Here is a 15,101-nt window from a genome sequence, read left to right as displayed (position 1 = left end):
TCCCTATTCCCCCCTTATAGATGGTCCCCCTCTTCCCTATTCCCCCCTTATAGATGGTCCCCCTCTTCCCTCCTTATAGATGGTCCCCCTCTTCCCTATTCCCCCCTTATAGATGGCCCCCCTCTTCCCCCCTTATAGATGGTGCCCCTCTTCCCCCTTAGAGATGGTCCCCCTCAACCCCCCCCCCCCCCCCACCGTGCAGATAACACACAAAAAAAAAACAAAAAAACACAAGTCATAGCCACAGGCGCACGGGGAGCTCTCTGATGCGCACGTGGAGTGGCAGATTATAATGTGGGCGGCATGGCATGGGCCCCCCCGAGCCTCGGGGCCCCGGGCGGCCGCCCAAACCGTCCATATTGTAATCCGCCACTATACTGTACGACTGTCTTCTCTAATGTACTGTGCCACTGTCCCCTCTAATGTACTGTACTATTGTCCCCTAATGTACTGTACTGCTGTCCTTTCTAATGTATTGTGCCACTGTCCCCTAATGTAGTGTACCACTGTCCTCTCTAATCTACTGTACCCCTGCCCCCTCTAATGTACTGTACCACTGCCCCCCCTAATGTACTATACCACTGTCCTCTCTAATGTACTGTACCACTCTCTTCTCTAATGTACTGTGCCACTGTCTGCTCTAATGTACTGTACCACTGTCCTCTCTAATGTACTGTACCACTGTCCCCTAATGTACTGTTCCACTGTACTCTCTATTGTACAGTACCACTGTCCTCTCTAATGTACTGTGCCACTGCCCCCTCTAATGTACTGCGCCACTGTCTTCTCTAATGTACTGTACCACTGTCCTCTCTAATGTACTGTACCACTGTCCTCTCTAATGTACTGTACCACTGTCCGCTAATGCACTGTACCACTGTCCTCTCTAATGCACTGTACCTCTGTCCCCTCTAATGTACTGTACCACTGTCCTCTCTAATGTACTGTACCACTGTCCTCTCTAACATACTGTAACACTGTCCTCTCTAATGTACTGTACCACTGTCCTCTCTAACATACTGCATCGTCCCCTAATCTACTGTACCACTGTCCCCTAATGTACTGTACCACTGTCCTCTCTAATGTACTGTGCCACTGTCCCCTCATGTACTGTACCACTGTCCTCTCTAATGCACTGTACCTCTGTCCCCTCTAATGTACTGTACCACTGTCCTCTCTAATGTACTGTACCACTGTCCTCTCTAACATACTGTAACACTGTCCTCTCTAATGTACTGTACCACTGTCCTCTCTAACATACTGCATCGTCCCCTAATCTACTGTACCACTGTCCCCTAATGTACTGTACCACTGTCCTCTCTAATGTACTGTGCCACTGTCCCCTCATGTACTGTACCACTGTCCTCTCTAATGTACTGTACCACTGTCCCCCAATGTACTGCACCACTGTCCTCTCTAATGTACTGTACCACTGTCCCCTAATGTAGTGTACCACTGTCCTCTCTAACGTACTGTACCACTGTCCTCTCTAATGTACTGTACCACTGTCTTCTCTAATGTACTGTACCACTGTCCTCTCTAATGTACTGTACCACTGTCCCCCAATGTACTGCACCACTGTCCTCTCTAATGTACTGTGCCACTGTCCCCTAATGTACTGTACATATGTCTTCTCTAATGTACTGTACCACTGTTCAGAGCACAGGGCAGGAGATGTCTTAAGAGAGCCACAACACCAGATGTAGCACACCGGATGTCGTCCATTGTAATTCAGTGTAACGGTACTATTACCGATGTCCTTGCAGCCCTTGTTTAAACTACATACATTACCTATACACGTCCAGGGCTGCTGCTGCGGTCCGCTTCTCCACAGGTCCAGTGCGCTCTAGCTTCAGAGTGGCCTGTCAGCTGACAGGCCACTCAGCCAATCACGGGCCCGGACCACCGCAGCTAGAGCCTGCGGGACCCAGGGAGAAGACCGCAGAAGCAGCCCTGGAGCGTGGATAGGTGATGTAGCGGTAAAATAGCGGTGCGCGGTCAGTGCCCGACAAGAATAGGTCAGAACCTATATCAACGATCAGCCGATGATCGTTGTCATAGGCTGATCGTTGTATTTATTACATGGAGCGATAATCGGCCAAATCGGGCCGATACAATACAAGGGGGTTATTTTTCAGGGGTTGTTTCACACTGGGCAATTAGCAGTATTCCTAGGAATGCTCATTTACCCGATAATCGACCTGTGTAAAAGAGCCAGTGATCAGCCAATGAACAAGCAAATATCTGTTAATCTGCGGATTGAATCTATTGTGTGACCATATAAATAATCGCTATTAGCCGCATATCTCTCAGTCTAAACAGGGCATGTGTGGCTACTAACAATGCTTTGATATGGTCACGCGAATGGTCCAGATATCATTTGCGGGGCACAACCAAACCATTACTTGAGCTTTGTGAAGGCTCTGAAAATAATCAGGCCACATTGAGCCTCGTAAAGGGGCCTTTAGTTCTAGTGAAGGGAAAGTTAACACTTCAGCATATCAAGACATTGTGGACAATTGTATGCTTCCAACAATTTGGGTTCGGCCATTTTTATATATTTTTTTAATTTCTATTTTAATTACCTATTGTAAAAAGCACTGGGGCACAGTTGATTGTGGAAGACTAACCGCATGGAGCCCTGACCTGAACCCCATCCAACACCTATGGGAAGAACAAGAACAGAGTTTGTGAGCCAGGCCCTCTCATCTGTCTGACCTTACAAATGTTCTTCTTCTTAGTGAATGGGAAAATATTTCCACAAACACAACCAAAATCTTATAGAAAGTCTCCCCATCTGCTATACTGGCACAGGGGGGATCAGCTCCATATTATTGCTTATACATTGGCAACCACTATTGACAGCTACTAAAACTTCTTGTCTCAGTGTCAGATCTGAGCAGTTTTGTGTACATAGAGCAGAAGGGAGTGCGTCACTGAATATCTGGACAGATTTTTTTTTCAGGAGGGCAGTTGGTGTAAACTTCTGAGGGAGCTGTAATAAGGATCATATTGGTTTCCAGATTTCCTTAAAAAAAATAATTAATTATTATAAAATTTTGTGGTGCTCTTACGCTTTTGAATATACATATATATTTTGACCAATTCTATGCAGTCATTCATTTCATCTATTTTTGGCCCTGATATCCTACGTCACTGAGTAAACTAGACATGCATCCCGTTAAAATACACCTATGTTTTCCATTCAAGCACTAATGCAGTCCAGATGCCCATGTATCCCCTGTACAGTAACATTATCCTGGTCCTTTCCTGGTGCTTCATCACCCCCCCCATTTCCTCTTCTTAGATGAAGGAGACAAGGAGAGGTCTGGTATGCTACATGCTCCCTCCTTACATCACTGCGGGACACATCTTTGCCTCCTGTTGTGACACCCATAAACCTCAAAGGGGAGGAGATGGGGAGTGGCAGAGCCCCGAGACACATATGTACTAATGCACATGGTTGCAGAATAAGTTGGAGTGTTTGACTTTTATAGTTGGAGATTTAATGTCTATAGGTGACAAGTTCCCTGTGTGAAGCAGAGCTGAGACTGGGCTGAGTATTCATAGCTGTGCAATGACAGAGTAGGAGGAGGCTCAGCAACAAGTCCGGCCTGAGACTTTAGCAGCATCTTTCTGAGTGAGACTGAGGAAGCTGAGCCCCTCACTCGTCATCTGCTGCTGGCTCTGCGCAATATGGACATATAACAACCAGGAGACCACCAGCTTCAGCTAACACCTCATTACCAACACCTCAGAATTTCCTGCATCACCCCCCTTCTGTGCCAACATGAAAGGTAAGGACTGTTCAGCACAGCTGCTCCGCTACACCATTCCCCAGCTGAGGTGAAGTGTACAATATATGCACTGACAGCACTGGGGCTCTTCTGAGGGCCACGGCAGTATACAGCGTAGCAGAGCTGAACTTGTTTCTTAACTTATTAGTTATACAGGATACGCATGTAGCAAAGCAGAGAGTCTTTTAACTCTTTCGCTCAGAGTTGTGTAAATGTGGTTCTGTACTATACATCTGTAGTAGAGCTGAGTTTGTCATTTGTCTCACCGTATAGTATGGCAATGTGTTATCTGTGGTTTTAGCTTACTGCGTTAATAAAAGAGGTATTTGACATTCTTTACAATATCTCGAAGTATGTTTTGCACATTGATATATAATAGACATACAGGCTTTAAGCCCGGTCTCATTTTCTGACCTGCTACACGTGCGCCCCATATTATTACAGTAAATTCTATCATTAGAACTCCTCAAAAGTGTTGCGACAGCTGTGGCAAACAAATCACGCCCCTTTAAAGGTGTAATACATAACTGTCTTAGACATCATACCGTTATAAAATGTTGCAGCTCCTTAATAAATAAAGTTTAGTACAGTTTTTCTACTTGTATTCTATTTTAGATAACTACTTTGATTTGCCCTGAAGAGAATGAGAAGTTTACCTCACCCCCTGACTAAGCTATATTGCACTAGTGAAATCAATGATCGTGTGATTAATTCATCCCACTGGTCACATATTCTCTGAGGACAGCTGTACAGTGGGTACCCCTCCCCCCTTTCGTCCCCCAGCTTTAGGGCTTCTACAGTTAGGAGGATACAGAATCTGTAAATGAGTTGTCCAAACTGCACATCCCCTTTAAGTTTTCCTGTTAGTTCACTTATTCCCATGTTGTGAAATCTTTGTGTGTAGAACGGGCAGTCCTCTCGTACATTCCCGTCCTCCCTGTTTCCCTACTTCAGCCCTGCACTGGCCTTTTTGTGATGTGCTGTTTTCCTCGGCACATCTGGAAATAGTTAGGTGCCAGTGGAGGCAGGACTGGCTTGTGAAATAAATTTGGCATCCATCTATCCAGGATCCACTGACTGGAAAATATTTGCTTTCTTTTACATATGCGAGATCTGAGAGTAAGCGGAGGATACATGTTAGAAACATGCTGCTCCAATTAGGTTAGTGAAATACACGGTATCTAGACAAATGTAAATGCTGGTGACTTAGGAACATCGCAAGGGATTCGCAGGGCTATAGACGTCATTAAAAACAAACAATGTATTGATTAAAGTGGGATAATGTTTTAATTGTAGAGTCCTGAGGGCCTTCAGCTTACTATATACCAGCCTCTCTGCTGCCGACTTCTCACAATAATATCTTCTGGATTTATAAGTAAAAAAGATTCTCTCTGGATCTCTTTCTAATGCCAGAGACCTAGAAGGGGTTACACACCCTACAGCTTTCCTACAGTGTGTTTACAGTGCAACCTCTTGGTGTATGTGTATAGATACTGTAGATTACAGTATATACCCACATTTATTACAGACACATTTATTAAGACCGGTAGAGCAATCTTAAAGCGAATGTACCATCAGAACATTCTCTTTAAGATGTTCACATGGATAGAATGGTGCTGGCGCGGGGAAGCTGGTGCAATGGTCCTTTTTTGAACCAAGGCCCAGTTCCTGCGTACGGCGCCGTTCTATTCCCGGGCACCGACCAGGGGTGAAGCACTGAAGGCTGGTTGGCGAGGAAACCCCTGCCCCTCTATGACTCTATTAGAATCGCGGTGCCATTATATCCATGTGAAAATCTTAAAGCAAATGTACTGTTGGTGCATTCGGTTTAAATTAGTCCGTTTCCCTATTCACCCCACCAGATTTACTAAGAGGTGAACACGTCTTAAGTAAATATGGCCGGGCCTGTGCCTGCCACACAGCTGGAGAAGAAATCTACACCTGCTCCTGAGCAGATATAGATTTCTACCATGGTTAATCAGGCCACAGAGGCCAGGGTGACCACAAAGGCATAGGCCATGGACAAGGTAAGAATCTGCCTGACTACTGCTTTAGAGTCGAGTAGTGGTCAGTAACTTAGACAATCTAGTGTCAACAATGGGAGGAAAAAAACAGACATATCAGGAGAAGGAGGCAAATTTGCTAATTTGTATTTGCAAAAATACTTAACTTGACACGCCCTACAAGTATAACTGTGTTGGTTCAAATAGGAATACGAATCCTAATAGATGTACACCTCGGCACTCTCCTTGGTCAGCACTGGTCCATACGGGTGATCCACACACTGTCTTCCTGACCCAATGCCACCAGTGGTGCTCCCCCAAAGACACAAACAATGTCGTCCAATAGTTCCATTCAAAGGCAGATAGTGGCACACACCAATTGTAGCAAAAAAGTGAATTTCTTTATTCCATAATCAGGCAACACAGAGATAGTGGATGAGCAACAGGCTACAGCTGTTTCTTATGTCACAGCATGCTTTGTCACAGCCCTCCTTAGATAGGAATACTCTTTTAAATAAATATTCGGGCCCTATACTGTCTGGAGCCACTCTTGAACAGCAATATTATTGTAAAAGGACACTCATTCTGGAGTTTTTAAGATTAAATGGTGTTGCCATCTCTTATTGAGAGGAAGAACTGAAGGCACATATAAATATATGCCATTGGTTCTTCTAGCTCTTGGTGCTGGTGAGGAAGATGGCTGCTGAGTCACAACAACTATAATAGTGGATGAGATAAGGGGCTAGTGGGGGACTTGGTCTAGAGACTTGGTATTTCCCACCTGGAGTTGTATGATATAGGTTGATGATATAGCATATTATATGTAGGTAACACTACATGAATTTCAATTTCAATCTTGTAGATTGAATAAAGAATATTCCAGTGTATCTACAGCATCCACAACCCCTGCTGTCTAATATGGTGGCAAATCTGGAAATCTATAGAATAAAATTGATTTGTCTATTGTTTTCTGCCAATGTGAACCTCAAATAATAATAACAATTTTCTGAATATATGACAGATAAATGTAATTTCATTTCCTCCATCTATGTGGAAACTAAGGGCAGGTTGTACTCTTGGCTATGGAGGTAACACTGTCTGGCCAAGCTTTTTTTTATCACTGTTCATCTAACCCAGTTAGAGTTGGAGTTGAGGTTTTGGCAATGGCAAGCTGGACCCATTGTTTTCCAATCGTGATATTTACGCCTGTGATCCACCCTTCTACTAGGTCATCAATCTTGCAATGGTTTGGTGTAACACTCTTTTTGCCTTTGGAATTCAGAAATAAAGGATCTCTCTAAATATATCAGAAATAATGGATCTTTGCATAGCACTAATCTTAGCACCCAGTTATAGGTCACTTTATTATAACTTTATCTTAAATTAAAGACTCCTTACATACATAGGAATGTTATTAACACATATTTATGCCTGCTGCATTGGATTTTGCCTTTTAGTCAGGGATATAGCCTGCTTTTGTACACATCTAAAGCCACTATGCCTTGACTAGGTCAGCTTTCTTCAAGGATATGTTTTATACATATGTCAGGGTGGAATGTGAGTACTCTCGGTAGAGCCCAGACTACAAGGTCCCCCCTACACCCCAGCACTAGTGAAACCCAGGTGACTAAACACATGTAATATTTTGTTAACTAGAAAATCATAAGCCTGAGTCACTTTTGGCATGGACTGCATGTATAGCTTAACCTTTTTATAGAGGTACCGCTGAGGTGAAAAGTTGAGAGACATGTTGCTGCTTTCTTTTGCCATTTAACAAATGCCCTTCGTGGATGGCCAGCAGCGCTCATTCTGCTGCTGCACTTGGAATTTGTTTTTCTTACTTGATTGAAATGACATGTTGAGCTTTTCATTCTGGTGGTAGTAAGCCTGGGACATTGCACAATTTCTACTTGCAATGTGAAATCCATTGCCGCAGTACTTTTCTACAGATAACTGGAATGAAGTATAATGTGCTGTTTTTACTGCCTGAAGTTTATGAATTAGGTTGGCAAAAATCTCTGACCTTCCCAGGAACTTCCTTTTGGCTGGGCCATTCCCTTGTAGTGAATAAATGATAATTTAACCAAATGAAAGAATAGGTTTTATGTTGGAATTAAATGTCCTGTATTCAATGTGAACTTCACATTCACTATCTCTTACAATGTATCCTATCTTCTATTAAAGGGGTTGTCCAGCGAAAATCATTTTCTTTCAGATTAACTGCTGTCAGAAAGTTATATAGATTTTTAATTTACTTCTATTAAAAATCTCAAGTCTTCCCATACTTATCAACTGCTGTATGTACTGCAGGAAATGTTTTATTTTCAGTCTGACACTGTGCTCTCTGCTGACATCTCAGGAACTCTGTAGAGAAGGAGAGGCTTTCTATCGGGAATCCCATATAAAGCCTCTTCTACTCTGGAAAGTTCCTGTCTCGGACAAAGATGTCAGCAGAGAGCAGTGTCAGACTGAAAATAAAAAAATTCCTGCAGGACATACAGCAGCTAATAAGTATGAGAAGACTTGAGATTTTTTTAATAGAAGTAAATTACAAATCTATATAACTTTCTGACACCAGTTGATTTGAAAGAAAAAGATTTTCGCTGGACAACCCCTTTAATATATGACATGAAGGTTCCCCCCAACACTGTACCATGGTAATACATCCATTATTTACAACAATAGGAGACATCTCAAATAAATGGTTTCAATTATCTCCCTAATTAGAAGCTTATTGTTATTTAGTAATAAAAATGCAGTCATGTGACATTCATGCTGAAATGTGTTCTATTACTAGTTCTCAATTAGTAACAATATTAATATATTGAAACATACAGAGACTTTGGCTGTAATCATTTGTGAATGAACTTACTACCTCCCATGATAGTGTTGTAATAATTTCCTGTATTATTTCCTATTGTTTTGTCTGCCTGATCCAGAAAGGCACTGATAGATTCAAGTATTACTACATGCAACAATGGGAACTATTTTCTAGTTTATTAAACAATTGTTATTGTCTAAAAAAATCTTCTGACATGTGATAGTGTCCTAGAGGTTTATGGTGGTGGTCCGGGTGCTGAGACCCCCAGCAATCACTAAAAGGAATGAAAAGCACTGAGCACTGTGCTTGCTTTTTTCTAATCTTCTTGGAAAGCCATGAATGTTTAGAAATTGCTTTTCTGAGCCTCCTTTGCCCACTTATCTAGCAATTAGTGGGGGTCTCAAAAATCTAATATTCTAGCATGCCACTATGACATGTCAGAGTTTCTTAAAAGTATAGTTACCCTTTATGTATAATAGCTCATAGAGCACTTATGGGTCTTTATTATAGATCTATAAACCTGTGTGACACAATGTGCCTCCATAAAGTAATACTGTCACCCCCCTAACTCTATGTGCAGTCCTCCACACCATCCACTGCACATTTGATATATACCTATATAATACTTGTCTGTGTCTTCTTACTGCTCTGAAATCGCTTTATTATGAGGTTGACAGTGTCAACTAGGCAGAGCTTCATGACCTGCATGCAGAAAATCTGCAGTGTATAACAGGATCAGAAAAGTGTACCATATTCTTCTCTATTTATAATAGTCATTCAGTTACCAAATGATTACTGTATTCACAGTCCTGTCTGCCCTACATTCCACATCTGTGTCCAGCTGTCATTTTCAGCTCATGGAGCCAACATTACAGAATGAACATGTGTAGCAGATGATGCAGTATGATTTATAGCCACTCCCCAGGATATTTGTAATTTGCTGCCTGAGGCAAGATACTCATCTTGCCTCATGGCAGAAATGGCCCTGTACACAACACAACTCTTTTAGGCTATGTTCACATTACGTGAAGAGACCGGTCGTTCTGTGACCCAGCCGGATGATCTTTCTGGCTGTAGGGTTCTGATGCGGGTGCATCAGCGTGCGCCCACATCAGAACCTTCCACAGCACACAATAAAGCAAGCGGCCGAAGCCGCTCGCTTCATTGTGTGAACTGACAGGGAATTGCAGCCACAGAAAAATAACATGTGAGTTATTTGTGGCACCGCACGGGATCCCGGCTGGAGCGTATACGATGTCTGGCCAGGATCCCATAGACCAATCTGCCAGATAAATCATACAATGAATACTTAAAGATATCACCTAATTTCTTCACTCATCTAATAAATACTAAAGGCGCTGGTAGACTGCAGTGACTTTTAATGGTGCATATCATAGCTTTTATGTATACAGAAATATCAAAAGGCTGTCATGTTGCTCCCAGTATAAAAGAAAAGAACATGTGATACACAATGCATTTTGCCTTTCCTATCTGTATAGCTGTGTGGGATTTGCCAACAGAAAAGCTCTATGTGTATGGTCAGCTTTAGTTCATTGTTCATAATATACCTAATAATACTATATATATGCTCATCATACATTTATTATATATTGACTATTGACTAATATATATTGTAATCTATGCTAATAATAAAGTTCCACACTGTGCTCATACATAGAAACCTACTCATGTCAAGTTTGACAAAGGCAAACCAATATATCTCCACCCTTCGCTATAATACAGAGAGTGTTCTTCCATTGCTTTGCTGATTTGTATCCAACTTGGAACCACCAGCCAATTATTTTCTCTTTCGGAGTCCTCTTGGGATGAATACAACAAAACAGTGACATCATTTGATTCCTAACTAAAAATTAAACTATATTTTCCATCAGTGTATTTCTCGAGGGCTTTGGCTGAGAGCGATGTAGTTGAGCTCAATGACAAAAATAGATATAAATCACGTTATAATTCTATTACATAATATTCATTCAGACAATTGGTGCATTGGGGTTTCCTGTTCATGCTGTAAATAGTGGTAGAGTCTATAGTCCTTTATTCTAGATGGATATTATGAGGGAAACCTATATACATTAGGACAGGGGTAGGGAACCTTGGCTCTCTAGCTGTTGCAAAACTACAACTCCCATTTGGCTGTCCAGGCATGATGGGAGTTGTAGTTTTGCAACAGCTGGAGAGCTGTTGCAAAATTTGTTTAGTAACAGTATGCAATGAAGTATTACAGTGCAAATTTGTATGGCTTATACCTAACATTTAACACAAATATATTAAATGCAAGTGGCTAGAAGAAATACATTTCTAGCAGTTATTCCTATACTGTGTGGGTTTAACTACTGGGAACTCCTGTAATCTGAAGTGGGGATCCAAGTTTCTCATCAGAATGGAGCAGTGAATAGCACAGGCATGCCGCTGCTCCAGTCATTGTCTACTGAAGTTCTGGTGATAACTGGGTGCTGTGTCTCTGGCGATACGATTAGAGAATGAATAAATATATCTGAATTTTCCAGATGACAGGGGGTCCTAGTGATCAGACCACCTACAGTTTGACATTCATCCCCTATCCTGTGGATAAGTATTGGAGGTGGGACCCTTTTAAGCATCACTTTACATATTGTGGCTGGGTTCACACTACGTATATTTCAGTCAGTATTGTGGTCCTCATATTGCAACCAAAACCAGGAGTGGATTAAAAACACAGAAAGGATCTGTTCACACAATGTTGAAATTGAGTGCATGGCCGCCATTTAATGGCAAATATTTGCTGTTATTTTACAACAACGGCCGTTGTAGTGAAATAATGGCAGTTATTTACTGTTATATGGCGGCCATCCACTCAATTTCTCCATTGTGTGAACAGATCCTTTCTGTGTTTTTAATCCACTCCTGGTTTTGGTTGCAATATGAGGACCACAATACGGACTGAAATATACGTAGTGTGAACCCAGCCTGTATATAGATATAGTGTACATTTAATGAGGTTGTCCACTTTGTACATTTTAGAATGGTCTGTAATACTTGATCACAAGTATTATCACAAAGTTTTAACCTGCTCGGCCCCCAGAAGTTAGCAGTGGGTACCTCCTGCAGCAGCTTACCACCCAAGAAAACAAAGAATCAGAGGAAAGGCCTGTCAATCACTGGCTGGGTGTTAAAGGGAATCTGTCAGCTCCCGGGCTCTACCTGAGGTGCTGACAGTGTGCTGTAGCTGGCAGTCCCCTAGTGAGCATGGTACCTATTGGTAATTCATCCATGCAGTGGATTATGTACAATCTCAGATCGACTACTGTAATAAAGTGTCAAAGAGGAATTGTTTGTGCCACACTCTGGCCGCTTTACAGCTCCTCCCTCCTCTTCATGAATAATTTATGCTGCCCAGCCTCCTGCTCGCTCAGCTGTCAGCCAGTGTCTCTGATTGCAGATCAGTCCTGTAGGCAGGTTATGTCTGAAAGAAACACTCAGATATAGTTGAATCTCTGAGCCCAAATGTGTTGGAGCTGTGGTCTAGGAGTAACTCACTTGTCTAGAGACCTGCCAGCAGTTCATTCTTTGGTTCAAATACCTGTTGAAATTGAGTGGATGGCCGCCATTTAATAGCAAATAATTGCTGTTATTTTAAAACAATGACCGATGTTTTGAAATAAAGGCTGTTATTTGTCATTAAATGACGGTCATCCACTCAATTTTAAGTGTGTGAACAGAGCCTTTCTGTGTTTTCAATCCACTCCTGTTTTGGTTGCAAACTACTGACCAAAATGCATTTTAAAATGGTTTGTAATACTTGATAATATCACAAAGTGTCCCCCTGCTTGGACCCCCAGCAGTCAGCAGTGGATACCTCTGGCAGCAGCTTACCACTCAAGAAACCAAAGAATCGGAGTATGAACATAGCCTTAAAAATGATACATTGATGAGAAAAAATAAATAAATAAATAAATAAAGATCTCTACCTCATTTCCATCAGGGGATTTGAACCAAAGAATGAACTGCTGGCAGGTCTATAGACAGGTGAGTCAAAATCAAAGATATATCTATTATCAACTATATCTGAGTGTTCCCTTCAGACATAAACTGCCTACAGAGGACTGATCTGCAATTAGAGACACTGGCTGACAGCTGAGCGAGCAGGAGGCCGGGCAGCTTTAATTATTCATGAAGAGAAGGAAGGAGGAAGGAGTGGTGAGGCGACCAGAGTGTGGCACAAACAACTCCTCTTGGACACTTCATGCAGTAGGATTGTGCATAATCTGCTGCACAGACAGATTACCAAAAGGTACAATGCTTACTAGGGGACTGCCAGCTACAGCACAGCACATCAGGTAGGGCCCGGAAGCTAACAGATTCTCTTTAACCAGAATATAATGAATTAGGCTAAGACAGCATCTAACCATGTTCACACTAGTAAAATGCAAACATGAGAACAACTAGAAAGAAAGTAACCTTTGCGGCAATGGCGATAGCCAGCGGCCAGAGCTCGAAATCAAGGGTAAAGTCATGACACTCTTAGAGATTATATGTAAAGAAATGCACTTATACAGTAGGACATACGTGGATGTCTTGTCACATGCTTGGACCCTTCAGGATTTTAATTTGGAGTTCTGTGTGTCCTATATGGTACTTCTGTGATATAAGATGCCCCCTGCAATACAATCTTAAAAAGGGTCAGCTTAAAAAAAATGAAGAAGTTAGTCACTGATCTCCCATCACTAATATTCCAACCCTTACCATGTCCCCATTCATCTCCACTTCCTCCTGGTCCCATCTTGACACATAGTAAATGCCTATACAGCAAATCAGTGGCAACACAACCAAGAAGTGGAGATCAGCAGACACCCATTGAGTATGGGAATCACAGTGCAGGGTAACAAATAGGTGGGGTTACCCCATATCTTTTTCTAAGGTAGCCCAACCTGACCCCTTTTTAAAAAAAAAAAATATTTGTATTATCAGACCACCCCATAATACAGAATACTTCTCTATCATGGAACATAGCACAATACATGTATCTCCATAATAACATTGCTGGCAGGGGTATGGAGGTATAACATGGGCTCATAGCTGAACAATGCAAACATGTACATAAAGGCTAAGAAAGTGTTGGTCATAAAATCTTGCTATATTCAAATTTTATCTGCATTAATAAAATTACTACAGAGGCATGAACAAGCAATATATAAGGTTTAATAGGCCAGCTGCTCACTGGGGGTTTTGGCTTGTCTAACTCTGGATCAACACATCTGGAATTCACATGCTGAACACACATTTATGTTTTCTGGACCTGAAGAACCATGGAACTATGGGATATTTTAAAACATGTGTATTGACAATGCAAAAATATTGAAAATACAGCATGGGTTAAGAATAAAAAAGTGTTAAAGAAACAATTCCGAAACATGAAACAATACTCGTACATCGAAGCTAATTCCCCGACACCTTAACCGCTGCTGATGTAGAGTAGTATAGCTGTGTGTGTGGGAGTGAAATAATATCTCATAGCCATGGCCAAGCCAAGAGAAAAGAGGAATTTCAAAGTTTAATTTGGAAGAAACTTTGGAGCTAGTGGAAGGAGTTTTACATAGTGCTGGCAGATAAGTGTTGGGTGAGGCATATTATTTGGAATCTTTTGCTGTAGTTGAATGTTGAATAGTCATAATTTGAGTGTTTCTCTGGTGTTTCATGTTAGGAAGACATCGGGGGGATTTACTAAGCAGAACTCTAGGTTTCCGATAAATGGCTTCCCATGGGTAAGCCATCTACTTGAAACCAACATTGGGGTGCCAACTGTGTGGTTAGGGCCCCTGTAAAACTGGCACTATTCCGCCCTACATTATAATGATAGTATTCGCTTTATTCTCAGTTGTCTAATATTAGTCTGTCAATAGTTTTCCACAACAGCTGTCTACTTAACTGGAGGTACTTTTGAAGACGTATGGGTGCTATCCCCCAGTGGTTCTATCCCCTCTGCTTACAGTTGTGGGATCCTTCTTGAAATCCGTTTGGAAGTTGACATTTTTTGTTAACAATTTTATTTATTTTTTTTAAGCAAAAAAGTATTTATTTCATTTTTTTTCAGACTCTTTGTTATGCACAGCATTTAAAATTTTGCCCTAAATGTACTGTGAGTTGACAACAGTGACAATAGAATGACTCCTATTTAGAAGTCTCCCAGTACTTATCAGCTGCTGTATGTCCTATAGCAGGGGTACTCAACAATTTTTAGTGAAGGTCCACTTACCAGGGTCTATTATCAGGTGAAGGTCTGAGCTGAATATCAGTAGGAAACGTGTTTTGTTAACTTTTCACAAAGGTTATTGAACTATTTACATACAGAATTTATGCTTATTAGTGGGAAAACTGGCATTTTTTCTCTCTCTCCAGCACTTTGAAATTAGGCACAAAAGGGGTGACTGCCCCAATAGTATATAGCCCCCCTGTGCGCTCTCCGCCAGTAGTATATAGCCCCCC

General features: G+C 41.7%; 1 protein-coding gene across 1 annotated transcript in view; it reads left to right on the top strand.

The window, feature by feature from the left end:
• Window positions 1–3,460: 3,460 nt before the first annotated feature.
• Window positions 3,461–15,101, top strand: part of COLEC12 (collectin subfamily member 12) — a 115,187-nt gene continuing 103,546 nt past the window's right edge. The window contains exon 1 of the mRNA XM_069960078.1: window positions 3,461–3,797. Within this exon, the coding sequence (XP_069816179.1) occupies window positions 3,791–3,797 (7 nt within the window). The 5' untranslated portion in view covers window positions 3,461–3,790. The remainder of the gene's footprint in view (window positions 3,798–15,101) is intronic.

The sequence above is a fragment of the Dendropsophus ebraccatus genome, chromosome 2 (assembly GCF_027789765.1).
Source record: "Dendropsophus ebraccatus isolate aDenEbr1 chromosome 2, aDenEbr1.pat, whole genome shotgun sequence".
In the NCBI taxonomy this organism is placed as follows: domain Eukaryota; kingdom Metazoa; phylum Chordata; class Amphibia; order Anura; family Hylidae; genus Dendropsophus; species Dendropsophus ebraccatus.
Note: the sequence above shows the minus strand (reverse complement) of the source record. Positions and strands in the feature narration are given on the sequence as shown.